Source organism: Emydura macquarii, unplaced genomic scaffold (assembly GCF_026122565.2).
Source record: "Emydura macquarii macquarii isolate MOO-44397 ecotype Brisbane River unplaced genomic scaffold, CSIRO-AGI_Emac_v2 contig_2994, whole genome shotgun sequence".
NCBI lineage: Eukaryota > Metazoa > Chordata > Testudines > Chelidae > Emydura > Emydura macquarii.
Window position 1 is genome coordinate 5,009,306 of NW_027133131.1, and position 27,684 is coordinate 5,036,989.

Here is a 27,684-nt window from a genome sequence, read left to right on the forward strand (position 1 = left end):
GAGAATAATTCCCGTGCACGGGCGCCTCTAGGCGTGACAAAAGCTCAGCTCATTTTCTTTGTATTCCCTACAAAGGAATAGCACCCAAAGGCCCTAACCGATCAGGGCTGGATCAGGGCCCCAGGGTGCTAGGCGCTGCACAGAGACAGCGAGAGACGGTCCCTGCCCCAGCTGAGATCTGGGCCCCAGGGTGCCGGGCGCTGCACAGAGACAGCGAGAGACGGTCCCTGCCCCAGCTGAGATCTGGGCCCCATTGTGCGGGGTGCTGCAGAGATAGTTCCTCCTCCAAAGACCGGCTGTTTCAGTGTCTCCTGAGTGCCAGCAACCAAGCAGGAGTGATCAGCACAGAGCAGAGCAGGTAGAAGGGATCCTAACTCCCTGCCTTTTTCTCTCCACTGCATATAGGGTCTCACTGGGCGCCCAGGTGATGCTGGTCCTCAAGGCAAAGTCGGTCCTACTGTAAGTGAGATTCCTCTTCCTTCCTGGGCTGGTCTCGGGGAGGCACTGAATGAAGGGGGCTCCCTGTTTGGGGAAGGGGAGAAGCGATGGCTTCTGAGTTTTGGGAGATGCTAGGTGGGCTGTACGTTTTTGGGTGTATATACGGGACATTGGGAGGTCCTGGGGGGTCTCTGAGATTTGGGAATATATTAGAGGGGTGCTATGAATTGGGGAGATAGCGGCTGGGCACTGAGATTTGATAGGGGGTATTAGCTGGATGCCAAGATTTGGAGAATACAGGGTGGGCACTGAGATTTGGGGGTACTGGGTGGGGGCTGTGATTTACGGGGATATTAGGCGGGGGCTTTGATTTGGGGGATATTAGGTGGGGGTTTTGATTTGGGGGTACTGGGTGGGGGCTGTGATTGGGGAAGGGATATTAGAGGGGTGTTGTACATTGGGCGATGCTGGGGGGACACTGATTTCTTGGGCCGAGAAGCGCTAATGGCCTGTGTTTGTGTGTCATGCACTAGCAGGCGTGTTACCGGGGAGCGTGGCCGTGGGGTGGGTGCCATGGGCCCCCCAGGCAATCTGCTCCCCTCCTGGGACAGGGCAGTGCCCAGGAGCACAGAAAACAGCGCAGCCTCGACTAAGCAGAGGGCGCTTTGCCAAAGGGGAACGAAGCCCCCCGGCCCGTTGCCCCATTGGCGCCTGAATGCAGCAGCTAATGAGACATCCAGCGTCCTGCTCTGGCTGGGACTCAGCCGCAGGTTCGAGAGGCTGCGGGCAGGGGCTGCTAACCGGGCAAGAGGAGATCGTCAGCTTCCTGACTTAACATGCCGACGTCTGTGCCTCCCCGCAGGGCGCCGCTGGCGAGGACGGTCGCCCCGGCCCGCCAGGCCCACAAGGTGCTCGCGGGCAGCCTGGCGTCATGGGTTTCCCCGGGCCAAAAGGTGCTAACGTAAGTACACGTTCCGGAAGTGGTCCCGCCCCCCTGCCACCTTACCCCGCCCCCCCGGCCGCGTGGAACAAGGGACAGCATGAGTGAGGCCGCGAAGGGGCGGAGAATCTTGCCCTGTCAACGGCTCCCCGAACTCCCCTTGAATTTTCACACCTGTTTCCTATTTGTGCCCTATGAGGCCCATGCGCCCTGGCAACGGGCACCCCTGCAGTCCCTCTGTCTGGTCCATATACACATGTACAGCCCTGGGCCTTGGGCAACTTGGCGTGAGCTTCGCTACTGAGTCGGGCAAAGAAGGACCGAAAGGCCGGAAGCGGAAGGGATCCTGGGGAATGCCCCAGTTGGCCCCAAGATTTCCAGGTGCTCCATGGAGCTGCCATTTCTTCAGCTCAGCCCCGTAGCTCTGCCGGAGCGGAGCCAGGCCTGGGCTACCCCCAGCTCCGCTGACCCCATTTGTATCGCTCCCGCTGATGTCAGCCTGGGAAGCTGCAGCAGAGACGCAGGGGCTGGCTAGCAGAGGTGACCTGCCTCGTCCCAGAGCCTGTCCTGGTTACATCGGAGCCTCGTTCATTGCACCACGTGTTCTCTTTCCTCCTAGGGCGAGCCTGGTAAGGCTGGTGAGAAGGGATTGGCCGGTGCCCCTGGTCTGAGAGTAAGTGGGTTTATCTTCCCCTTCTCCCACTATTACAACACAGACTGACACCCAAAAGAGAGATCCCAGCCCTTCCCTGCAGGCTACCACACCCACAATCAGAGACTCTGTCCTGTCCATTTCCCAGGGGGCAGGGCAGGATTGCTCCCCACTGCACCTCTAACGGGGGCTCTCCCGCCTAGCTTCAAACATCCCCAACCACAGGGGTCCCCACTCTCCTCCTGGGAGATTCCCTCCCAGTTTTGCCCCTTGCTGGCGGCGAGATCTTGTTTCATGAGGGTCACTTAATCAATGTCTGACAAAACTTTGGGAGCCCTGTAGTACGGATAAGTGACTCAGCCGGGCCAAGCCAGGAACTGAACTCAGCACTTTCCTCTTGCAAGAAGCGGCGTTTTGATTTCCAGGAGTCAGTGGGTGACCCTGAAGCCCGGGTGATATAAGGCCGGGTCAGAGCCCACCTGGATGGACAGACAGCTGGATAAGGAGATAGATGGACAAATCTCCTGCTGCCTAATCAGTTGCAACAGGAGCAGAGAAAAATCAGGAGGCCCCAGGAAGGAATTTAAAAGGCACAGCAGCCTGGTAGACAAAAAGGGGTCACTGACCAGTGCCCTGGGGGGTTCTTTTCTCTCTAGGGTCTTCCTGGCAAAGATGGTGAGACCGGAGCTGCCGGCCCCCCAGGACCTTCCGTGAGTGTCTGCTGCGTCCTCGTTATATAGAAATCAGTGTGGGGAACGGGGGACTAGCAGGGTATCAGCGGGGCCGGTCTCTGTAGTCACAATATAGAGACGGACCCGGGCAGGGTGGCTGACCCATAGGCCTGCTGGTCACTGAGATCCTGTGTTCTGTATCCTCTAGAGCCACCCGGACTAGGGGACCCCGTTACACTAGATTGGGGGATCTGCCCCTTTCCTAGCTACCCCAGACTGGGAGACCCTGCTCCTTTACCAGAGTGGAGGATCCTTTCCCAGTTCACCCAGGCTGGGACCCTATGCCACGCCTGGTCAGGGCGTCCACACTTCACCCAGTAGCAGGGGTGGCTGGATGGATGCGGAGTGGAATCTGGTTGCAATGTAGTACCAATGTATGGCCGCCAGAGGGCGTGCTGGTCTTAAAACATTTTTCAGCCAGAACTTGGCTGTTCTAACACAGGGGAACCTGGTTTAGAAACCGAATCAAAGCAAAACAACCCAGAGAACAGGCATCTGACTGCAAGGGCCAACACACAGGGCGGGTGTCCTGATGGCGCGTCCCGTCCCATCGCAGGCAACATGGCTCCCTCACGTCACAGGTGTCGTCCTAACTAAATCTGGAGTTGGGACCGGGTGCTCACCATTCTCCCTTCCTTCTACAGGGGCCTGTCGGAGAGAGGGGTGAGCAGGGGTCTCCAGGTCCTTCTGGCTTCCAGGTGAGTAGGAGAGGCGCCTTTTAAGCCTTTGCATGGTGGGGCCGGGGCAGTAAATACCCCCGCCCCAGTTCCATCCCCCTAAGCAGCCGGGAGCTCTGGCTTGCTCAGTATGTCCCTGTAGGAGGCTGTAGCCACAGGGATCCAGGCTAGCGCCAGCAGGCTGGCTGATTCCAGGAGCTGATGCCACATGCACCAGATCCTGAATCCCAACCGGGCCCTTTGTCACCCGACACATGCCCTGAACGTGGCCCACACAGCCCAGAGACTGAGGATATGTCTACACTACGCACTAAGCCTGGGCTGTGACTCAGGTTTGAGCCCAAGTCCCCCCCCTTCCGTCTACACACGAACCAGTCTGACTCAGGGCAGCGAGCACGTAGGCCCCTGATCCCAGGACCCTGCCAAGGGGGTGGGTCAGAGCCCAAGTCCCGCTGTGACGCCAGGCCCCGTCATTTTGCAGTGTGGACACAGCTCAAGCCACAGACCCGCGTCAGAAGGTCTGTGTAGTGCAGTGTGGACGCGTCAGAACCGCTCTGAGATCCAGGCCCAGCAATTGCAAACCCAGGTTTATGAGGCAGTGTGGACGCTCCAGCGTGGACTTGGAAACACTGAGTCCATGAGCCCACGTTCCACAGACCCGGGTTTACACGCAGCGTGGACATGAGAAACCGACGCTCATTGCTAACCTCTTTTCATTGCTGCCTTTCAGGGACTCCCTGGCCCCCCAGGTCCTCCAGGGGAAGGTGGCAAGCCAGGAGATCAGGTGAGTTCAGACCCCGCCACAAAGCCCCCTTAACCCGTCACTGCAGGCCACCGACTCTACGCTGTATAGCAGGCAGAGCTGCCTATGTGAGCTGGAGGCTGAGTCCCCCTTTGCAAGCAGAAGGAGTCCCTGGAGTTTAGCCCGGGGTCCCCGGGTGCCAGCGCTGGATCGGGGAGGTTCAGCCAACCCGGCTCAACCCAGCGTGCGGGGAAAAGCCTGAGTCAGTGAAGGAGCGTAATAGTCACTAAACTTGAGGCTCTGTCAGACGGGAAGCTGGCTGGGGAGCATTTCCCCCCCTTCCCTCCCCAAAGCCATCCAGATCTCAGGTTTCCTGGGCCACCTCGGGAACGAGACAGCTTCTGCAACGCTGATGCGCCAAGCCCAGACTGATCCCCCAAGCACCGTCCGAAAGCTACTGGCCGGAAACAAGCGTCACTCACACGTTGCCACCGATTTGCACGTCAGCCCGGTCCTCCCACTTAGAGTCAAATGACAGCCAGAGGCCCCCCTCCAGGGCAAACTGACCCTACCACAACCTGGGGGAGCGAGCCGTGCTGTAGGTCTGTAGCCCCATCTTCCCACGGCGCAGGATGGTGCTTCTCTGGTTTGGGGAAGGAGCCTCCCTGTCAGAGCCTAACTGCTTTCTCCCCCTTCTTGCTCTCCATAGGGTGTCCCCGGCGAAGCTGGCACCCCAGGGCTCGTTGGTCCCAGAGTAAGTACCATTCATCCTTCGGGTTGCAGGATGGGAAGCTCAGGAGCCGGGCGGTTGTTCTTTATTAGGTGTATTACGGTATCAGTTCGGAACCCCAGTCGTGGATCAGGACCCCCGTTGCGCTAGGAGCTGTACAAACACCGAACAAGAGGACAGTGCTGTTGTTCTTGTCCCTGTGCTCGCTGCTCATGTTCTGAGCACCCACTGCAGCACTGGAGATCCCTGCATCGCTGCTGTTGCTCCCTGAGCGCCCCCTGCACCTCGAACTGCCCCCACCCCTGCCAGGCACTGACAGCAAAATGATCAAACGCTGCTGTTCAGTTTTGGTGCCTCCCCTTTTGGGTGCCTTGTTTAACTCCCGCCCTTCCCCCCTCCCAGTATTTCTACAGCACCGTCCGGGTGATTCCAGAGCATTTCACAGGCAGCGGCTAGGGCTCATCCACCCGGCCTGAGCCACCCGCCACAGCAGGGCAGCCCTGAGCGCCCGTTGCGATGGGCCGTGATTGCCGAGATGCACCATGTGATAAAACCACCCCGGCCCTTTAATCGCCCCGGCCAGTCCCCAGCCGTGACCTCTCCCTAACGGTGTCTCCTTCCACTCCAGGGTGAACGTGGCTTCCCAGGCGAACGTGGCTCTCCAGGTTCACAAGGTCTGCAGGGCCCGCGGGGGCTCCCCGGAACTCCTGGTACCGATGGACCCAAGGTGGGCTCCCTCGTATAACCAGGGCAGCTCTTTGTCTCCCTCTAGTAGCTGGATTGTGTAAAAGCAGCTGTTGCTGCTGCCTCCTGGCTAGCAGAGCTCTGGCCTGCGAGGTGGTTCAATCCCCACCCAAGGAGGCATTATGTTTGTTGCCAGGATGAGATCTTGCCCTGAGGGGGGCAGGAAAACTGACCTTAGCAGCTGCAGGCTTTGTGGGCATCACGTTTAAAAGGGTCCCAAAGGGCTGGCCTCTGAAGTTTACGGTCTGTCCGCTGGGAGAACGGGAGAGCTATAGCTAGAGGTCATGGGTGACTCCCCTTCCCTTCCCATTTTGCTGGCGGGGAGGGGGTCCCAGGCAGTCACGGTATGGGAAATGTGAAGAATCACCGCTAGAGCCCCCTATGCCAAATGCCAGAGACAGCAGCTCCCTCAGGATGCGGCCGCACGCAGCCCCTCAGCGCTGTAGCTGTGTTTCTCTGCTCTAGGGCGCGACTGGTCCAGGTGGCCCTACCGGTGCCCAAGGTCCCCCCGGTCTGCAGGGGATGCCCGGCGAGAGGGGAGCTGCTGGTATTGCCGGACCCAAGGGAGACAGGGTAAGTAATGCCTCCCCCGGGGATTCAGGGGTCAGGCATTGCACAGGGCTGGGTTCCCAGCGGCTTTGAGCCATGGAAGTCGTAGCTCTAATGATTTCAGTGCAGTGATGCTGATTGAGAGCCGCTGGGGAGCTGGCCCCAGTGACTTCAACGGATCTCCACTGATTTACGTTTCCGGCCGTTGCAGGGGCATAGATGCACCTTGGTCCCACCTCGCCCTGGCCTGTGGCACGTAATAGTTCAGTCTCCTGTGGGCTGCAATACCCGAGTTTGCTTTCGGTTGCTGGGTGTGGGGTGCAGGTGCCGGGTGGCTGGCCTGTGGCATGCAGGCGGTCAGGCGAGATGATCTGTGGTCCCTTCTGGCCTTAAACTCTATGACTCTAAGCCTTTGTATCCCCTGCAGCCAATGCAAGACCATCTGCCCATCAAGCAGTCCAAGCCCCCATTGGTTCCTGATCACTGGGATCCCTTGGATCCTGGGATCCCTTTGCTGCTCTTTCCTCGTTGGGGGAGGGGCTCACGGGCCGCCATTGCCCCAGGATGGTTCAGCTGTCCCGGCCGTTGGGTGGTAACGTCTCTCTGATCTCCCCCCACAGGGCGATGTTGGTGAGAAAGGCCCGGAAGGAGCTCCTGGCAAGGACGGCGGCAGAGTAAGTAGAGGAGACGGTGTCACATGCTCAGATTGTCATGGTGGCCGAGTTTAACATGCACCATCCCGGCCGTCTGCCTGTCTAGCTGCACGAGCAGGTGACACGGGGGACAGACGCTGGAGGGCAGCATAAAGATCAGGCAGAGAGCTGCAACTTGTGCAAAGACCGGGCAGCGCGCTACAGCCGTCAGGGAACAAGCTGTCATGGTGTAGCCGTCAGAAGGCTGGCTGGGTCAGGCAGAGAGTAGTTGCAATGTAGCAACTCTCAAAGAGTTGTAGCAGTCAGGCGGCGCTGTAGCCATGTTACAGGGGGGCAGGCGGGAGCGGGGTAGCAGGCAGAAAGCTGTAGTGGTCAGAGTGCTGTATAGGTGTAGCAGTCTGGCTGTAACGGTGTTACTATCCGGCTCTTGTAGTGTCACACGCAGAGAATGGGAGCTGCGTAACAGTCAGGCAGAGGTGTAGCTGGGTAGCAGTCAGGCTGTAACAGTCAGGCAGAGCTGTAGCCCTGTAACAGTCAGGCTGTAGCTGCGTAACAGTCAGACAGATGTGTAGCCCTGTAACAGTCAGGCAGAGCTGTAGCTGGGTAGCAGTCAGGCTGTAGCTGCATAACAGTCAGGCAGAGGTGTAGCCACAAAGCAGTCAGGCTGTAGCCCTGTAACAGTCAAGCAGGCAGAGCTGTAGCTACACAGCAGTCGGCTGTAGCAGCATTTGTCAGGCTGTAGCAGGCCTCGTTGTTACTCCCTTGCTGTTTTAAAGCCGATCCCCAGGGTTTCGAAGGCCAAGGGAGGCCTGGCGCTCGGTGCTGCAGAGAAGCCAATGCCCTGGAAGGGCTGGGTTCCGTCATCGACACTGACCGAGCTCTAGGCGCACGCCGGGTTCGGTCCAGCCCGCACAGGCAGCAGCTGCACTTCACTGCCATCTCCTCACCTTCCTCTCCCACTTCTCTCTCTCCCAGGGTTTGACAGGTCCCATCGGTCCCCCTGGCCCCTCGGGTCCTAACGGCGAGAAGGTGAGATCCCCAGGAATGCTGCATGACACCTGGCTGGGGGTGGTGGGGCAAGATCAACATTCACTGCTCAGCACCCCTGGCTGTGACTCCCCCCAGGCCTGCGTCAGCCAGGCTACCAGAGCCAGCGATACCACAAGAGCCATGATCCAGCTGGGAGGGTCGCTGGGCTGTGGGAGGGGCCTGGGTATGTGGGAGGGGCTTCAGGGCACGAACCGAGCCAGTGCAATGGGGAGAACTTTGTGCTGGGAGGTGCAGTCCTTGGAGTGTGGAAGGGCTATGGGGGAGTTGGTGGCCTGGGGAAGCTGGACGGGGACTAGGGGAGAGGCTTGGGGAGCATGGGTGGGTCTTGGAGCTGGAGGAGGGGCTTGAGAGGAAGCTCAGGCTGTGGGTGGAGCTTGAGATCTGGGCGGGGCTTTGGGGGTCTGGTAGGGATGGGCATGGGCAAAGGCATGGGCTCAGACCAAGCAGGGGGAGGGTGCAGAATGCAGACTGAGGCTGTGGAAGGGGGGGGAAACCTCGTTGGGGGGGAAGCTGGGGTCCAGAAGGGGGTGTGAGCTGTGGGAGGGGGTTTGCTGGGGTTCTGGGAGGAAGGGATTCGTGGTGCACACTGGGCTGTGGGTACGGGACGAGGATGCAGCATGTGAGGAGGGTTCAGGGTGGCGGAGGCGGGGGTGCGAGGTAGGGGAGGTGGGCCTTGTCTGGCTGCAATGAAGGAGCTTTTCTCCTGAGCAGCTGCCCGCCTCTTAGGGGCTGGGGCGTGCAGGGGGTATATTCTCCCCTCCCTTGGGAAGGGGCAGGCTGATCAGGGCATGGCCAGGCTTCGGGGAGGTCACATCCTCCCCGTCCTTCACGGAGAGGAGCCGATCCCGTCTCAGCATTGTTGTTGTAAATTGTGCACGCACCACCCCAGGTTGTGGGCTCAGGGCAGGTCCCTGGCCCGGGTTATTCAGCTGGTCACATCAGCTGAGCACAAAGGTCCCACCTGACCTTAAGATCTAGGCATCTCTGAAATTGTGTAGCTATGAGATGTCTCTGCCCCCAAACCAGTTCCCCCTGCAAACCACTGCTCCAGGCCCCAGCTAGGGGCAACATCCCCAGATGTTTTCTCTGTGGCCAGCCCCAGGTTCTGAGCAGCTCCATGACTGCTGGACTAGGCCAGGCAGAGGCCCAGGAGATGCACAGCCCCTGGCCAGCCGCATCTTCCCCATCGTTCTTCTTTCTCCTTGTCTAGGGTGAATCCGGTCCCCCCGGCCCATCTGGTGCGGCTGGTGCCCGCGGTGCCCCGGTAAGTGATGCCCAAAGTTTGCTTGGTTTGTTTTTTCACATGAGCATGCGGGATCCGGCTGGCCCCCGCTGCGCCCAGTGCTCATAGCATAGCCAGCAGCCTCTCGATATTACTGACAAAGTCCTGGCTGGGATGATTTAGCTGGGGCTGTTTTGAGCAGGGGGTTGGACTCGATGACCTCCTGAGGTCCCTTCCGAACCTAATCTTCTAGGATGTCGGGTCCCCAGACTTTTCCAGGGTTTAGTTCACACCTTGGGGGGAGGGGAAGACCTATGCCCCTCTCAATTCAGAGACCACCCAGGGGAATTTGCCAGCTTCCCCATTCTTGCCAGTGTTGCTCTGATTGACTGGGCTAGCAACCAGAGACCCCGCTCATTGTCCTAGGCCAGGGGGTCGCAACCCCGTGTGTGGGGGTCACAAATAGATACCAAGAGGTCGTGATCACCCTACTAAATAGAAGTGGGGTCCCAGCTAGATGGGAGCGGCTCCAAGAGGTTGTCCTAAAATGGATACGGTTGAGAACCATGGTGCTAGGTGCTGTATAGACATGGAACCACAAAGATGCTCCCTGCCCCATAAAGCTTGTTGTCCAGCTTGGGGTGTTTTCTGCATGTGCCTGGGCCCCCTCCCATTTGACCCACTCCTTTCTGTTTCAGGGTGACCGTGGCGAGACTGGAGCCCCCGGCCCTGCTGGATTTGCTGGACCTCCCGTGAGTACAGCCACGTTTGCTGACCCTTGTCGTCTGGGTTCCCTCCCTACCCCGCCCCTTGCTGTGTATATTCCTGTAATGATGACGATGCCACATGCAAAGCCGGGGCACGGTCTCTCAGGGAGATCACGTCTCACCCTGGGGTGCTTTTTCTTTCCTTCCTGATGCAGGGTGCAGACGGCCAACCAGGCACTAAAGGTGAACAAGGAGAATCTGGCCAGAAGGGAGATGCTGGGGCCCCAGGTCCACAGGGTCCTTCCGGTGCTCCCGGCCCCCAGGTTGGTAAAGCAAAGTCCTGTGCCTCCGCCCCCCATAACCCCACTGGGAAGGCAGCTTGGGAGAATGGGGGCTGGCCAGAGATGAACTGTCCTTGGATAAAGGAACCCACCTAGAATGTAGGTCAGAGCCAGAATCTAGGATCTGGGCTAGAAGGTAGCTCAAGCCCTTTCATCTGCGTCAGCCGTTACGATCTGGGTCTAGGATTGGATCAGAACCTAGAATCTGTGCCGGGCCCGAGAGCATCGTCTTTCAGACAGAATTTTTTTAATTCCCTGGCAGTTAGTAAAACCCCGGCAGGTTTCAATCAGCAGAACTTCATTGGCTTCAGTGGAGTAGCACTGATTTATCCCAGCAGAGCTATCTGAGCCACAGTCTTTGAAAAGGCTGATGCATAGCAACTTCACAATAGGGGGAGGCTGCGAAGGCCTTAGCTTCAGTCTGAAATAAACCCCCAGAGCCAGCTTAGGAAAGGGGGCAGGAAAATAACGTCGTACCTGAGCATCTCCTGCTGCGCATCCCCACAAGCAAGGGCCCCCTTCCCTACTTTACACGGTCTCTAGGGATGTTTGATCCAGGTCAGTTTCCCTCTCTGCCCCCCTGCCTGAGGAAATGCCCCAGCTGTGAAGGGCACAAGCGGACCGAGCTGGGTGTAGGAGGAAAGGCACCGCGGAGACATAGAGGGAGGGTCTCACTAGAGCTGCCTGCTACTCATCTCCAGGCTGGAAGACAAATACTGGCCCAGGGCAACTGGAACAAAGACCAAGGGCTGATTTCCTGGGATCCAATCAAGATCTAACCTGCTTCTCTTTCTTTCCTTCTTAGGGTCCCACTGGTGTGACTGGTCCTAAGGGAGCTCGTGGTGCTCAGGGACCCCCTGTAAGTACCGCCAGGGTCATTCGGCACCTTGGAGACAAGGCACCCAGTGCAAGAGCCCAGCTGGGTCCCACCCTAGGGTTGTGCTGGGGGTGTGGGGCTGGTTGGGCCTGCATTGGCTTGCCATGCATGGGCCGAGCAAGGAGACGGGGAAGCAGAGAGAACCACAGTTCAGGCTCGTCGTGCATTTCGGTGCATGGCAGGGCAGAAGGTGGAACGCTCCCTCCGCGTCACAGGGAGGGTTTTGGAAAGGACCCAGTTAAATGGGTGTCTGGTTTGTGCTGGCTTGGCACCACGCGATGCAGTACAGACGCCTGCTTGCCAGCGGGCTTTGCTCATTGCTCTAGGGCTCGGGCCCCACAGCCCAGATCCCTGCCAACTCACAAGCCAGGGGATTTTGCTGCATCCCATGAGTTCAAAGGCTGAGCCTGAACTGCAGCTCTCCCACGAGTATCAGCGAGGGTTAAGCACTCAGTCTGCTTGAAGGACTCACCCTCCTGGGCCCAGCTGGCCAGTCATTAGCACTGACGCAGTGAGCAGGTGCTTTCCCCCCAGTCCCTGACTGTGCAAAACTCCATTGCATGCTTTGGCAGAAATCCACCCTTCTGGCTTGTAGAGCTCAGACCTGGTATTGGTGGGGAACCGCACCTCTCGCCAGGAAAGGCAATGACTGGGGTGCTCCGCTTATCCTTCTGTTTCTCCCCTCCTTATCCAGGGAGCCACCGGATTCCCTGGCGCTGCAGGACGTGTCGGCCCACCCGGCCCTAACGTAAGTTCATGAACATCCAGCGTTGGTTCCCCTTGGCAGGGCCTGTGTTTGGGTTGTGGAAGGGACACAGGGCATAAGCCATCTTCTGTCCATGGGAGGGTTAGATGATCCATTCCTGGGGGGCAGGTTTGTTCCTCACAACCTACTGCAGGGTTTCCACTGAAGCAGCTGGCCCCATTGATCTCACTTAAGCCAGCTGTCCCCTGTTCCTGGTTTGTTACCACTCTGACACGTTGCTCCAAAGAGGAGAACAAAAGAACAGGACGATCAACCAAAAGAGCTTTCCAACATTTCTAACAAATGAACCAGGGAGTTCCAGGCATATCGTAGTTTTCAGTAACTTTGGGGGCTTTTATCCCAAAAAACAAATTTCTGCTGTAATCAGATGAGGCTCCCTGGTACTCTGTGCTCTCCACAACTGGAGAATCTCTCCGAGGCGATAGGACACTGCGAGGTTTTTGTCTGATAAGCCTGTAGGAAACCAATGGCCGAGTCTGAATGAGATGGGTGTCCTTTGCTTCGGAGATGGATTGGCCTCGCTTTGAGATGATTGGCTGTTACGGTGAGAGGGGAGGGAAAGGTGCAGTGGCGGGTGATTTTCTTACGGTGAGTCTTTGTGCGGAGGATTCTCTGGGACACTGATGGCCACCTCACTGCTCTTCACGGGTTGATTAAAAGCTAGAATTACTTCTTGGCCTTTGCGCCAGAGTAGAGGAACTTCCCCCATTCTCACCTTGTGCTTCTCTTCTAGGGCAATCCAGGCCCAGCTGGCCCCCCAGGTTCCGCTGGCAAAGATGGTCCCAAGGGTGCGCGTGGTGACGCAGGCCCCACGGGCCGTGCTGGCGACCCTGGTCTCCAAGGCCCTGCTGGTCCCCCTGGTGAGAAGGGAGAGTCTGGGGAAGATGGCCCATCTGTAAGTTTTCATGGGCACGTTGCCTTGTCTTTGACTGTGCAATAGTTATCACCTAGTACAGCCTCTGCTGGATTTTACCTCCTGCCTTTGTCTTTTCCAGGGTCCCGATGGTCCTCCTGGTCCTCAAGGATTGGCAGGCCAGCGAGGTATTGTCGGTCTCCCTGGCCAGCGTGGTGAGAGAGGTTTCCCAGGGCTGCCTGGTCCCTCGGTAAGTAGCTTTACCTTGGGAAGGCAGAGCCAGACTGTGCAAACTCAGCTCACAAAGTCCCTTGTGTCCTGTAGCTGAAGTGGCTTTGCATAGCTTGTTTCTCCACAGAGATGGAATAAAGTGGATGCTCTCTCAGCTTTTCCAGGCTTTTTCCTGACTGGGAGCCTGTGAAGGTGTGTGGTAGGCATTTGCTGCCCCTGCCATGGTGCACCACACCCTAAAAGGGGTCCTGCTGGAAGGGAAGAGCAGTGAATTCAGTCCTCCAGGGGTTGCCTAGAGAGGCCTCTCATGATCAGCTGCTGGCAAAACCAGCAAGAGTTGCCGCTCCAGCACCTACAAGGGCCAGAAGCAAGTGGAGGCCAATCAGGGCCCAGAAGGCCATATAAAAAGGGCTGGCTATGCTGACTGTGGGCCAGTTCTGGGTGAAGCCAGGGCAGGAAGCAGTCCCTGCTTTAACCCAAGTAACCTGGCCCGGTCAAGGGGTCTAATCTTGATGATGTTTGCCTTGGATCTCTATGATGGACTATTGTTTATGTTAGGGACTTTAATGCTCTGGTGGCCATCTTGAGTTCAGCATTAATTTGTTTCCTGTAAATCTGCAGGGCGCTGGGCCAGGCAAGCCCTTGGCAGAGCCCTTGTGACAACAGATAATGTTGTGAGACCTCTCTGCTATCTAGGCATAAAGAAAGGGAGGTTGATCACGACAACGTGCTGCTGATGCCCAAGTTGAGAACCCCTGGATTAGATAGATAAGTAAAACCATTTGAGATCAGAGGGAATTTAAACCAAAAGAACCTTATTAGGACAGTGTAGTTGAAAACAATTCAACATCGATAAACCAGGAAATTCAGTGTTAAGGTGCCACAAATATCCTTAACTCTGCCCTGCCTTCCCACCCCATTGTGAATCATGGAGATTCAAGTCTGGAATAAGCCCTGGGGAAGATGGCTGATGAAAAACTAACTAACTAATGCACCGTGGATGAAATTCACCCCAGGCAAAGGGACAAAACAAAACTTTTGCACCACTTTCATCCCACTGCAAGGCCTGAGAGAGACTGGAATGGTCACCAGATACAGTGGTTGTATCTGAGTGGTGAGGTGGACTGTATCTGAGTGGTGGACAAGTATAAGAAAGAGCCTTGGGAACCTCTGTGGCTAACAGAAATAAGATCTGCATCAGTGTATGGGGCGCTACTGAGCTTCTTACCTCAAAACTTTGTTTACAGAACTTAGAAGCTCCAGTGAGACGTCCATAGGGTTTTTAATCTTCTGGAGCCACATGTATTTAATGTATGGGACTGAGAAACTCCACTGATTGTCTGCAAGGATTGAAAGATAGCTGAACCACCTCTGTTTAGTTATGGAGTTTACAAGATCAGTGGGGTATCGGCAGAGCTCTCAGTTCCTTGAACTATCGCTACATGTCTTATGCATTTTACAGGTACCAATGGGGCGCCTGCAGAATTTTCAGCATCGTTAAACCAGAGCTATTAGATTGATGGATCTTACAAGCTTTGTCACATTTGCTTGTGGAGCTGTAAAGCTCCTGGAGCCAAGGCTGTTTGCTTTATGGAGCACAGAGCTGCTTGGGGGTAGCGGGTGGATTTTCAGAGTTACTTGCCCCAGAGAGAGCTGTTTGGACAACAAAGCGGAACTGACTGGCTGGGTGTTCAGCAATCTGGCAGGTTAGAAATTCCCCAGGCTTGCCTGTGCCCCCAGCACGGCTCAAGAGGCACTTAAGAGATGCTTTTGCTTTGTGCAGACTCGCTGCATAGGGGATCCCAAAGAGAGCAGGTGCTGAGCCTCCTACGGAGTTTACAAACCTTCGAGTATGGAAGCTCTGCAGGACGTATAAAATCTGCAAGAGTCTGTCCCAAGTCCTTCAAGCATGGAGCCTAGACGTGTTCAAGGACTGGGCTTACAGCACATGTATATTTCAAGACCTGGAAGCGCTTCCCATTCACAGTGCTTCCAAACCTCACAGGCTTTTAGGTGCACGGGGATCATCATGAAAGTTATAGGCACCAATTCTCCATTGCCCAGCACCTTGTTTTGTCACTAACATCCGCACAACACACTGCTAACTCAGAACAGTAACACTTTATGCCCAGCTGGCCTGGACATTGTTGACGACACAAAGGACAGATCAATGGAGAACCAGCCCCGTACTCTTCACTGAGATTTCGCATAGCACCCACACATTACTTTTGTCCAGAGGGGCCGATCGGGGAGGTGCTGCTCCTGGGAAGCCACTGAAGGGAGTTAGCACCTCCCAAGCAACACTCAGCACCCCACCAGGCCTGACCAATAGAAATTCAGTTGCCCACCCAGCGTCACTTACTCTTCAAGGCAGCGTGAAAGCCGGTTTCTTCCCCATTGAAAACGTTGAGTTTCCAAGGAAAAAAACTAGAACGGAAAATTTTCAGCTGGCAAGGTTTTTGAGTGTTTGGTTTTTTGAGAAAAATTCAAAATTTTCAGCCAAAAGCAGATGATTTTTGTGAACACATCCGTGGCTTCAAAAACCCCAATTTTGTGTCAAAGTGTTTTTGATGGACAATTTTCAACCAGCCCCTGTTCAATATACTCCTTAGCACAACAGCTCCACGAGGCCTATGGAATGCAGCCCGTTTGGAGTCCATGTTGTGAGATATACAATGGCCAAAACAAGTGAGACGCTCCATTGGAAGTGCAATGCTGGCCATGATCTTAAAGTTGCCTATTTCGTAAGTGTCCGGCCTGAGGCAAAACCATTCTGCTCAATCAGGAGACCCTTGCTGCAAACTTTCAGGCAGAAAGGATGCTCAGGCCTGATCCAAAGCCCACTGAAGTCAGTGGAAAAATGCCCGTTGAGTTGGGTCTGAAAATCGTGGGGTCAGGTTTGGGCTTTATGAAGGAAAGTATCTTATGACCTGGAATGGGGGCTAACTGTCAGGAAAGTGACTGTGCAGAAACGGCCTATGTTCTCTCTCCTCAGCTCACTTGGATTGTTTCCGTTCTTGTCTCTCTGTTTTAGGGTGAGCCCGGCAAACAGGGAGCCCCTGGAGGTGCCGGAGACAGAGGGCCACCTGGTCCTGTGGGTCCCCCAGGTCTGACTGGACCCTCTGGTGAACCAGGGCGCGAGGTAAGCCATGAAACCAGTTTGCCCTGATAATGGCTTAGAAACAAAGGGAGGCGCGTTTTCACAGCCGGATTCCAAGAGCCACAAGGCTGGGTGTGAATCAGCCATTGGTGGCACTTCTCAGCCTTCAGCCTCATCCCATTCCCATGGTGACGCCTGAATAATATGGAGTCCCCTTTCCCAGGGGAGGGCCAGGAATGTGGCTACAGTAGTTCCATTTCCCCGGGGACAGCCCAGTTCCTAGTTCTCTGGTTCTAGAACTCACAGGAGCCTTGCATAGGAAGCTTTGTTTTGCCAGCTGCTGGTGTGGCCAGGTCCTTTGCCACGTCTGCACACATCCTACCTACTTTCCCAGGGATAGCTCCATGGGGGCGTCTAAGGAATCACCTTCTTTTCTCATTCCCAGGGCACCCCCGGATCCGATGGTCCCCCCGGCAGAGATGGTGCAGCTGGAGTGAAGGTGAGCTTGGCAAAAGAAGTTTCCATCATAGATTTTGAGGCACCCTGCGCCCAGCTCTGTTCTCCAGAAGCCAGGTGCCCAGGGCTTGGGTGTCTCAAAGGGTGCCATACCAAGAGGTCCCACTAAGCTCCTGCGCTCTCTGAAACAGTGGAGGTTGGTTAATTCCCTTCCAGTGCGGCTGCATGCGTTGGACTCCTTGTGCCCTGCAGTGCAGGGGCTGCTTTGGGTGCCATATTCTGGGTGGCAGCAGCCACCAGGAGCTGGGCCAGGTGGAGCCTATGCCCAGCAAGCAGGCTTGCTCCTGTCTTTGCACAGAAGTGAACTTGGGCTTTGCCAATGGCTGAACGAACCACCGTCAGGTTGCTCCACAGAGACCTGGGCAGCGGTAGAAACTTCACGCTTGCCTATCCAAACCTTCCCCTGGTGCTTTGCGACTCACCTACCCCAGCAGAACAGAGGCCAGAGGGGACCTCTGGAACCAGGGAGGTGAGGGAATGGAGACATCGCTAGGTGAGATTGCTGCCTCTGTGGACAGCAGAAGAAGAAGAATGCATTGACATTAACAGCCATGTCTGTCTTTCCTGACAGGGGGATCGTGGTGAGACTGGTTCTGTTGGGTCTCCTGGTGCTCCCGGCCCTCCTGGCTCCCCAGGTCCTGTTGGTCCAACTGGCAAACAGGGAGACAGAGGAGAATCTGTAAGTGCCCCTTGCCGCAAAGCCAGACGGCAACAGCTCATCAAGGGGTTAATGGTTTCAGAAGGGAAATGTAAGCGTCCCAGACAGAGTACAGAAAAGGCTCTGGGTATTTGAGAGTTCTACCCGGAGTACTGGAAGAGCTCTGAGTAGAGTGCAGTAAGGGCTCTGAGGGATTGAGTACTCAAGAGTACCATCTGGAGTACAATAAATGCCTTGAGTACTCAGGAGTACTATTTAGAGTATAGGAAGGGCTCTGAGTATTTGTGAGTACCATCTAGAGTATGGTAAGGGATCTGAATATTCAAGAATACCACCTAGAGAACAGTAAATGCCATGAGTAGTGAGAGTACCACCTAGAGTACAGTAGGAGCTCTGACTACTTGAGAGTAACATCCAGAATACTGAAGGGATCTGAGTCTTCAGGAGTACCATCCAGAGGAAATGCTCTACGTGTACTTAAGAGGACCATTAAAAGGCAGCGTGATCATTCAGCATCAATGCTCTGATGAAGAGCGTTTAAAGGCATCATTACGAGTCAGCTGACTATGGATTTTGCTTGCACAAGCGCAGTGGTGATTTTCTCCAGAGCAGAGACCTGCGGATTGAAATCCGTGTGCATCACTGAGTCGGTGGAGCCCAGGGCTTTGCTGTTAGGATGAAGCATGGAGATCAGATGAGTTGATGATACCAACGGGGGTTGGTTTCAGCCCCAGAGATCTGGCCGTTCTCTTTGGCTTCCTCTATTCCATTTGCGCTCTGTGACTATTGCAGCAAATGGCTTTGCTGGCTGGGCTGTCGGGGGGTGGAACAACCAGCCTCAGCAGAAGAATCTGCACAGAAAATGGTTTTCAAATTCCCAATTGTGAGCAGTCACAGCAGAAGCCAGATTCCAAGAGTGGTGCCTGGGCCATCAGGGAACAAAATCAATACCATGCCATCAGGATGTCCAGTTGAAACAGCTCCAGCTGCATGTTTGGAGCCTTCTCAGCGAACTGCTCTCAACCCAGCGTCAGAAGCGAGAATTGTTTGCAAAATTTCAGATAACGAAAACATGGGAGAGAATCACCATCACCCCATGCAGAAAAGGAGCTGAAATTATCAACATCAGCCAGCTGTTCAGAGGGATGCACCCAGCTGCATAAAAAGCCTCAGCTGAGATGATCAAAGCCACTTGGGCACATGTGGATACCCCAATCCCATTACTTTTCCATGGGAATTAATGGGGTGCTCAGATGCCCTAGGAAGCTTTGAGGGTCTCATCCAAAAGGGCTAATGTGATCCTTGGATGCATAAACCGGGGAATCTCCAGTAGGAATAGGGAAGTTATATTACGTCTGGTTTTGGCACTGGTGTGACCGCTGCTGGAATACTGTGTCCAGTTCTGGCGTCCGCCGTTCAAGAAGGAAATTGGTAAATTGGAGAGGGGTCAGAGAAGAGCCAAAAGAACAAGAAAAGGATTAGAAAACCTGCCTTATAGTGATAGCTACAAGGAACTCAGTCCATTTAGCTTAACAAAGAGAAAGGTAAGGGGTGACTTGATCACAATCTGTAAGTATCTCCATGGGGAACAAATATTTGACAATGGGCCATTAAGTCCAGCAGAGAAAGATCGAACACGATCCAATGGCTAGAGGCTGAAGCTAGCCAAATTCATACTGGAAATAAGACATAAATTCTTAGCAGTGAGGGTAATTAACCATTGGAACAGCTTGCCAAGGGTCATGGTGGATTCTCCATCACTGGCCAGTTGAAATCCAGATAGGGTGTTTTTCTAAAAGGCCTGCTCTAGGAATTATTTAAGAGTAAGCCCTGTGGCCTGTGTTATACAGGAGGTCAGACTAGATGACCACAGCTGACCCCTCTGGCCTTGGAAACTATGAATTGACAACGACCCTTTGCATGTGACAGTAGTCAGCACGTCAGCATGGAGGACTCATTCATAGGGTTATTATGAAGTCTGTAACCAGCCTTTGTCTTTTTCCAGGGCGCTCAAGGTCCCCTGGGTCCCTCCGGCCCCGCCGGCGCACGCGGCATGCCGGTAAGTCATCCTCATGGGGAATATGCTGCCTGGTCTCCCTGAGTGGCTGAGCCCCCCGTTTCCACGGATGTTAAGCAGCAGGCACTCAGCACCTCTGGAAATTCAACTGATATATGTCTGTGAGAGGGAGATCTCCATTTTGTTCTGTCGGCTTTTCTACTGCTGCATGATCCTGCGGCATCAGATGCAGGGGGGTTTCCAACTGGAACTCCTGTGGGGTGCACAGACGGGCATTGCATCCAGCTGCCCGGGATGCACCATGGACTAAGCCATGCCCCGCAGCATGGATCGTGCCCGGCCCTCTGCACTATGGCATGTGTTGGGCCTGGCCCTCCGGGCTGGATTGTTACCATACAGCATGCTGCGAGTTCATGTATTGTGCTGGGCCACGCCCTGCCCCAGGCTGAAAGCTCTTCTCTTTCACTCCTTCTAGGGGCCTCAAGGTCCTCGCGGTGACAAAGGTGAAGCTGGAGAGGCTGGCGAGAGAGGTCTGAAGGGTCACCGAGGATTCACTGGTCTGCAAGGTCTTCCGGGACCTCCCGTAAGTTTCAGCGTCAGAGCCTCATCCTCCACCTGAGCTCGCGGCCCAGAACTCGGGACAGAACGTGCCGCGCTAGGGCCCATCTGACCGGGCCGGATGCTGGGGCACTGGTCCCTGTCCATGCCTTGGCCCATGAGTAGAATCCTGCTCTGACCATGGTGCCAGGCACCTGTGCATCCTGGAAGGGTCGGCAGCTTGTCTCACTGAAGGCCTGTCAAGAGTGGAGACATCCCACCACCTCCGGGGCTAGAGGGGCTGAGCCCTCCCCCTGGAGTCAAAAAACCCAGCCCCCCTGGCCTCCATTCACTGGGGGAAGTGGATCGGGAGAGGGGATCGCAGGAGGCTCTGCGCCCAGCTGGGACACCTCTGAAATGGAACTTCTCTCCCCACCCCACCGTGTTGGCCTTGTTGTGGCATATGGCTCCTGGCCTTGGGCCAGGTGAGAAGCTGACAGCTTCTCTTGGCATGGCCACGGGGGCCCTCCGGACAGCCCAGCCTGGCTCCCGTGAGCGGGTGGTTGACAGGGCCAAGCCCGCTCTCGCCAACCCACAATCCCCTGCCTGGCCAGGGGCTCGGTGCCGCCGGAAGGAAGTTGTCCATGCTGAGACATGACCATCTGGTTCTGTTTCCACCACCAGGGTCAATCTGGAGATCAAGGTGCTACTGGTCCCTCTGGTCCTTCTGGTCCCAGGGTAAGTTTAGTTCCCGGCGTGTGGGAGGGTAGTGGACGATAAACCGAGGAGCAGCACAGCACAATTTCAAGTGAAATGGCTACATACCAAGCTGAGCAAAATGTAGAAAGTCAATTAACAGCATTAGGGAAGAAAAGGACGTTGGGTTTCAATCCCCTTTCCAGCTTCAAGGAAATTCAAGGGAGATTTTAGTAAGCTGGATAAAGAAATCTGTATTTTCAGTGTAAGCTGTGAACTGTGTGTACACACCCGTGCCCTCTGCTGGATGGAAGCAGAATTGCTGCTCTTCCTGTCACTGCCCCTATAGTACTAACAGCTGGTGGAGATTCTCTGTAGCATTTGCACTAAGGTCAGTCTCCATTAGCCATTCGCAGCGTCGGCAGATGCACTCGGGTTCTCAGTGGCCAGGGCACGTAGCAGAGGGTCGGATGGGGAAGTCCTAGGTGCCCCATTCATTACATTATGAATTAGCCTGGCTGCCTCATTAGCGCATGGAGCCCTTTGAGCTTGCAGTTGTCTTTTGACTCCAGGATCCCTGCGCGGTCTGGCTCTCAGCTTCTTCTTGTGAATCTTTTCTAGGGTCCCCCAGGCCCCGTTGGCCCCTCTGGCAAAGATGGTTCAAATGGCATGCCCGGTCCAATTGGTCCTCCGGGTCCTCGGGGTCGTAGTGGCGAAACCGGACCTGCTGTAAGTACCGTGCCACCAGCAGAGCTGCCAGCTTTTCGACCTGGGCCTTAAAGACTCGAACCCCACTGGCTGGTGGGGCAGCTCGCCGTCCATATGCCATCAAAGGGTTGGCCTTTCCTGTGAAGAGCAGCTGCAAGAATCTTACATGCCCCCAAGTATCTCCATCTCCCCAGTCCATACTAAGAAGTTCTGTCATCTTAATCTGCCCCAAGTGACTCCATCACCCCCAGCTCCATCACCCCAATACACACTGAGCGGCTCTATTTCTGAGTTGTTCCATCACCCTGATTGGCTCTGTCACTCCAATCTGCATACAGCAACACCATTCCCCCACCATCTCCATCCTTCAATGGCTTCGTTAACTTGCCCCAAGTGGCTCCATCACCTCAGTCCACCGTTTGGGCCAAGCGACTCCCTCGCCCCAACCTACCTCCAGCCACTGGCTGTCATTTTCCAGTTAAATCTCCTAGCAGAGAAGTAGCCAAGGAATCTGGGAAATCCATTTATCAGCTCGACGTGGCCTTGTCTTCCCCCTGCCAAGCCTGATGGGGGGACATGGTGAGAGGAGGGTGCTGATGGGAACAGCAGCAGCAGCAGCGAGATTGGCTCTGAGTTCTAAACAAGGATCATCTCTTTCCCCTCCCATTGTAGGGTCCCCCTGGAAACACTGGTCCCCCTGGACCTCCTGGTCCCCCAGGTCCTGGCATTGACATGTCGGCCTTCGCTGGTCTGGGTCAGGTAGAGAAAGGCCCTGACCCTATGCGCTACATGCGAGCTGACCAGGCTTCTAGCGACCTGCGCCAGCACGACGTCGAGGTCGACGCCACTCTGAAATCCCTCAACAATCAGATTGAAAGCATCCGTAGCCCCGAAGGCTCCAAGAAGAACCCAGCCCGGACCTGCCGTGACCTTAAACTCTGCCACCCTGAATGGAAGAGCGGTGAGTGCTGGGCACAGAGCTAGGAGTGAACCAGGGCGTTTTGGCTTCTGAATCCCTCCCTGCCTGTCTCCTCTGAAATACTGACCCTTCAGGCATTGTATGGGCAGGGGGCTGTGCAAATCTCCCCCACCGCTCTGCCACTGAACTTCATTCCTGATCTGCAGCCCCCCCCTACTATTCCAGCCCTGGGCTCACACCCACAGCTCTGCCGATGCCCCTCAATCCCAGCCCACATGCCCCCTTGCTATTCCATTGCAGGTCTGCCCCATAAGTCTCTCTCCCAATGCACGTCGCTCCTGATCTGTAGTGCCCACCTGCTAGTCCAACCCTGGGCTCTCCACACACACAATGCAGAGCCACCTCACTCCTTACCTGTAGCGTTCCTGATATTCCATTCCTGGGCTCCCCTGTTGATGCACCTCCTTCCTGACCATCACCGTCCTTTGCTCTCTCCTGAGCTTCAAAACAAACAAACAAACAAAAAAACCAGTCCTAATTTTACCCAGAGCTCTAAGACTCCATCCTCCCATGTGTTTCCGCCATTGCAGGTGACTACTGGATCGACCCTAACCAGGGCTGTACCTTGGATGCCATTAAGGTTTTCTGTAACATGGAGAGTGGCGAAACATGTGTCTACCCCAGCCCATCCAGCATTCCCAAAAAGAACTGGTGGACGAGCAAGAGCAAGGAGAAGAAGCATATCTGGTTTGGAGAGACCATCAACGGCGGCTTCCACGTAAGTGTCTGTGGTTAATGTTTCAAACTAACCCTTGAGTTGACCTTTCTTGGGGAAGAAATTGAGGTCAGGGATCAGATGAGAGATTTATTGTCTGTTCGAAGGGAGAGTCCTTTTCTTTATCTCTATTTTCAGCTTCACATTTTGTTTATTAGCACCTACATTTTCCAAAGTGAGTGGGGAATTTTAGGGGGCTCATTTTGAAACCCCTCAAAAGGGGCCTGATTCTGAAGAAATGCTGAGTGACTATCCTCTGAAAATCAGTCCTCTTTAAGATGGCTCAAGTTGCACGCCCCATAAAATCAAGGCCCCCAGAATCACTAGTTATCTTTGAAAATACAGGCTCAAGACTCGAGCTGGCTGACATTTCATTTGAACCTCAGTGGAAATTTTCATCAGAATTTCAACTCTCCTCCCCACCCCCAAATGGAAAAATTTGGATCAAATGTTCCTGAAAAGTCAACACATTTCTCACGCTCTGATGTAAACAGGCATGCTGACATTGGGAACAAGGGGGACGTGTCATAAGTGGAGTAAAATCTTGCCAAGGAAATATGAATTCTTACACCCTCTAGAATGCCAGTTAGTAGCAAAACATGAAGAGCCAGATTTTTAAAGTTATTTCAGTAGGAGCTAGGCACCTAAATCCCTTTGACAATCTGGGCCAGAATGTTTTGTATCCAAAGGAGGTAAAAGGGCATGTCAGCTGTTAGGGAATGAGATGGTTTTCGTAAGGAACTTTTTAATAGCAACTTTCTACTTGAGTGTTGCTTTTCCATGGCGTCTCCTGAGAAATATCAAGCCTCGTGTGTTATAATAAACTGTGCCTGACTCAAGCATGCTTTGTCATCTCATTGGTACCAAGAGCCCCTTGACTTTTCCATGCTTAGTTTTCAGTCCCGGTTAGCACAAAGGTCCCTGGAATGCCATTGAAATTTAAAACGTGTTAACAATGAGATGAGGATGACAATGCTGCAGTTCATGCCAACTTTCTGAATTTCCTCTTGATTTTTTTTTTAAACACGCCGGGGTTTTCACAGGAAGTAAGGACAATGGAAAATGGAAAACAATGGAAAATGAGGCTGTTTTAGACGTCTTAGAAGACGTGTCTGAGATCGTCTTCTGTGATTGCCTTTACTTTTCTAGCCCACGCTCTAGGCCCGCTGCTTTGCTACCCAGACTCGCTAACCATCTCGGGTCTTCCCTTCCAGTTTAGCTATGGAGATGACAACCTGGCCCCAAACACTGCCAACATCCAGATGACCTTCCTGCGCCTTCTGTCTACCGAAGGCTCCCAGAACATCACCTACCACTGCAAGAACAGCATTGCCTACATGGACGAGGCCTCCGGCAACCTGAAGAAAGCCATCCTGATACAGGGATCCAATGATGTTGAGATCAGAGCCGAGGGCAACAGCAGATTCACATACAGTGCCTTGGAGGACGGCTGCACGGTAAGCTGGCAGAAGTTACTGGTGCCTAGGATTTATATAGTAGGGCATCTGCAAAGTGCTCTATAGACATCAGCTAATTAATCCTTACAATGAGCTAGGCAGTTCGGTCAGCTGGTGCCAGTATCCCCATTTCACACATGGCGAAACTGAGGCAGAGGTTGTTTTTGGGGCCAAAATTTTCAAAAGCAGCCAGTGATTTTGTGCACCTCCATTTCTGGGAGCTCTGCTTAAGACAGGGGCCTCCCATTTATTATATATAGTAGAGTAGCACATATTGCCCTCCTCGGAGATTGGGGTCCTGTCGTGCTAGGCATTGCACCGACACCTAGTAAGGGTAATAGACATGCTCTACATTTGAAATGTATACTGGCATAGCTATGTCGGTCAGGGGTGTGAAAAAAACCAACCCACTCCGTAGTGCCATAGCTACGCCAACAGAGAAGGCTTCCATCAGGACAGCTAACATTGTTCGGGGACGTGGTGTTCCTATGCTGGCAGAACTCCTCCTCCTGTGTCTATACCAGGGGGCTGTGCCAGCAGAGACCCTGTAGTGTAGCTAGCTATGGTACGAGTAATTCACTTCCACAGTGAATTAAGACCAAACAAATTAGTTCTGAAGAAGAGTGGCCACACAAATATTCAATGCATTTTAACTAATCCACTTTAAAAGTTAATTCACATGAGCTTTTCTGAGTGTCAAGCCCTACGCATTTCTTACTATCTCAGTTCCATTCTGAGGCCCCATCTACATTTAAAATTTAGATCGACATAGCCCTTGCACATGGGGTGTGAAAAACCCACACTCTTGGGTGCCGTAGCTATGTTGACCTAACACCCAGTAGGGTTACCAGCGAGGTAACCAGAATAATGCTTTCATCAACCTAGCTACTAGCACTTGGGGCGGCACTGTTCCGATCATAAAGGTAAAACGTCTTTTTAACCGTGACAATTAACCATTGGCACAACTTACCAAGGATTGTGGCGGATTCTCCATCACTGACAATTGTTAAATCAAGAGTGGATGTTTTTCTAGAAGATCAGATCTAGGAATAGGGTGACCAAAGAGCAGGTGAAAAATCAGGACCTTTTTTTTTTTTTTTTTGGGGGGGGGGGGGGGGGGTGTATCGTTGCGTATTATAAGACAAAGCCTCTAAGATCAGGATGATCTATCAGAACGTCTGGTCACCCTCTCTAGGAATTACTTTGGGGACGTTCTATGACCTGTGTTAATAGAGGTCAGATCAGATAATCACAATGGTTGCTTCTGGCCTTGAAATCTATGAATCTACACTAGGGGGTTATGCTGGCATAATAATAGTCCCCATAGAGCAGCCATTTCCTGAAAACACGGATGTGAAACTCCAACCAGCCCAGACTGGGAATCTGTTCTTCAGAGTGGCCAGTTTTGATTGCGTTAGCAGCACCTAGTAAATCCTGGTCTCTTTCTTTCTCCCCAGAAACACACTGGTAAATGGAGCAAGACGGTCATTGAATACCGGTCACAGAAGACCTCGCGCCTGCCCATCATTGATGTGGCACCTATGGACATTGGTGGAGCCGATCAGGAGTTTGGCGTTGACATTGGGCCAGTCTGCTTCTTGTAAAAAGAAAAAAAAAAAATTTAAATCCAGTCCAATTCCATGAAAATAAACAAAAACAACCCCTCCCCCCCCCAAGGACCTGAGTACTTTCCAATCACTTGTATGACTTCTGCACTGAATGGGTGAATCAAGCCCAAATTCCCATACATCCACACGCTTACATTTTGGACTATTGTCTATTTCGAAAGCCATCACCGGGCAGACTGCGAAATAAAAATCACAGTGTTATTTATTTATTGTCTTCCTGTAAGACCTATTGTTGGGTCAGGTGGAGGTGGGAATCTAACTGGCAGGTGTGAAGGCCCTTCCTTACAAAATGGATGTCCCAAATACAGGTATAACCAATTCTTCTTTCCCCCCAGTGTGTATCATCAGCAGGAGTACTGTGTATAATACAACAAAAATGGTGCTATTATTGTAAAACAAGTCTGTATTTTTTAACATCAATTGATATAAAAAAAACTTTGTTGGAAAGTACAAGCTGATCTGAGCTTTGTTTATTTTGTCTCTATCCATAGGAATTTCCAGCATTCTTACTCTTTCCTTTCATCCCTTTCTCGGTTTGTTGACTTTATTTTTATTTTTTTCCAAACCCAGATAAAGGAAGTTTTAGGGTCAAATCTCAAACTTCCCTGGTTTTAAGCTACCTCACACAAAAAAAAAAAAAAAAAAATTAAAAAATTAAAAAAAATAAAAAAGGAAAAAAAATCTTGAAATTGTTCACAGGAGCAGACAACACAGAAGCCATGAGATTTCTGTAACGAGCATTAATTCTACAAGGTAACGGGTGCTGGTCGAGGAACTTCTGGGTGCACGCTCCCTCTTGTCTGTGGCAGGTTTGGTAGGATTATTTAAAGATCGGAGCGGGAACCTAGTAATGGCCCAAAGAGGCTGAGATCAACCTTGAGAGCTGCTCTGACATGTTACATCTTCCCTAAGTCTTACACAGAATTGGTATTGCAGTAGCTGTCAAGTGAATGGGATATACATGAAAACCTTTGTCATAGTAAGGACTTGGGCGATAGCTATTTGAAGTTTCTTCTAACATTTATTTCCAAAACTAAGCATGTGGATTGACCCCCTAAACCTCTTGCTAATCTGTCCCCACCCCCTCTATGAGAGTGCCTTGCTTCCAAATGACCCTTTTGGGGAGGTGAAAACTGGAACAAACAGAAACCAAGGAATATGTACTACTTTATATCTGTAAAATAGACTTAAAAAATATATTTTGCAATACCAATTTGAAGCATGGTAGAGAGCTCTTACCTATCACACACACTTTGTGAAACCAACTCTGTTCCCCTGTCTCTCAGTCCATCTCCCCACTCCACTCCCTTATTTTTCCACACTAAAGATAGAATGCTTTTCCTATTAAAAATTTTAAAAAAATAAAGAGACTTTTGTCGAATTTGTTTCTGTTTGTATTAATTGCCGCCCGATGATGTAATCTTTGTTAAATGATGTTTTCTCTTATCTGGGATATTTCGTGACAAACCAAAACACAAATAAAAATTTTTAATTAAAAATATTAAACTAAAATGGCTCTCATTTCATGATTTAATTTAAAAGTTTCCTTCCAAATACTGCAACTGCTAAATGGAAGAAAAATGGCTATAGCTGAAATCCATCCCTCTCCCCCTCCAAAACAAATCCACTCATCCTGCAGAGATTTACAAATGTGCTTAACCTTCATGCATTATGATGTTGTTACTGCACAATTTTAATCATGAGTCATGAGACTGGGGGTTTTTCTTAAATCCCCAGCACCTGGACTCGTCATTACATGAGAATCTGTTT

General features: G+C 53.1%; 1 protein-coding gene across 1 annotated transcript in view; it reads left to right on the forward strand.

Moving 5' to 3' along the window:
• COL2A1 (collagen type II alpha 1 chain) overlaps nt 1-26,580 on the forward strand; it is a 61,295-nt gene extending 34,715 nt beyond the window's left edge. The window contains exons 27-55 of the mRNA XM_067529710.1: nt 406-459; nt 1,301-1,399; nt 1,998-2,051; nt 2,687-2,740; nt 3,406-3,459; nt 4,169-4,222; nt 4,890-4,934; nt 5,539-5,637; nt 6,120-6,227; nt 6,824-6,877; nt 7,832-7,885; nt 9,117-9,170; nt 9,827-9,880; nt 10,051-10,158; nt 10,982-11,035; nt 11,748-11,801; nt 12,553-12,714; nt 12,815-12,922; nt 15,938-16,045; nt 16,449-16,502; nt 17,091-17,198; nt 19,183-19,236; nt 19,670-19,777; nt 20,416-20,469; nt 21,049-21,156; nt 21,808-22,096; nt 22,645-22,832; nt 24,044-24,286; nt 25,744-26,580. Of these exons, the coding sequence (XP_067385811.1) occupies nt 406-459; nt 1,301-1,399; nt 1,998-2,051; nt 2,687-2,740; nt 3,406-3,459; nt 4,169-4,222; nt 4,890-4,934; nt 5,539-5,637; nt 6,120-6,227; nt 6,824-6,877; nt 7,832-7,885; nt 9,117-9,170; nt 9,827-9,880; nt 10,051-10,158; nt 10,982-11,035; nt 11,748-11,801; nt 12,553-12,714; nt 12,815-12,922; nt 15,938-16,045; nt 16,449-16,502; nt 17,091-17,198; nt 19,183-19,236; nt 19,670-19,777; nt 20,416-20,469; nt 21,049-21,156; nt 21,808-22,096; nt 22,645-22,832; nt 24,044-24,286; nt 25,744-25,890 (2,784 nt within the window). The 3' untranslated portion in view covers nt 25,891-26,580. The remainder of the gene's footprint in view (nt 1-405; nt 460-1,300; nt 1,400-1,997; nt 2,052-2,686; nt 2,741-3,405; nt 3,460-4,168; nt 4,223-4,889; nt 4,935-5,538; nt 5,638-6,119; nt 6,228-6,823; nt 6,878-7,831; nt 7,886-9,116; nt 9,171-9,826; nt 9,881-10,050; nt 10,159-10,981; nt 11,036-11,747; nt 11,802-12,552; nt 12,715-12,814; nt 12,923-15,937; nt 16,046-16,448; nt 16,503-17,090; nt 17,199-19,182; nt 19,237-19,669; nt 19,778-20,415; nt 20,470-21,048; nt 21,157-21,807; nt 22,097-22,644; nt 22,833-24,043; nt 24,287-25,743) is intronic.
• Nucleotides 26,581-27,684: the final 1,104 nt, after the last annotated feature.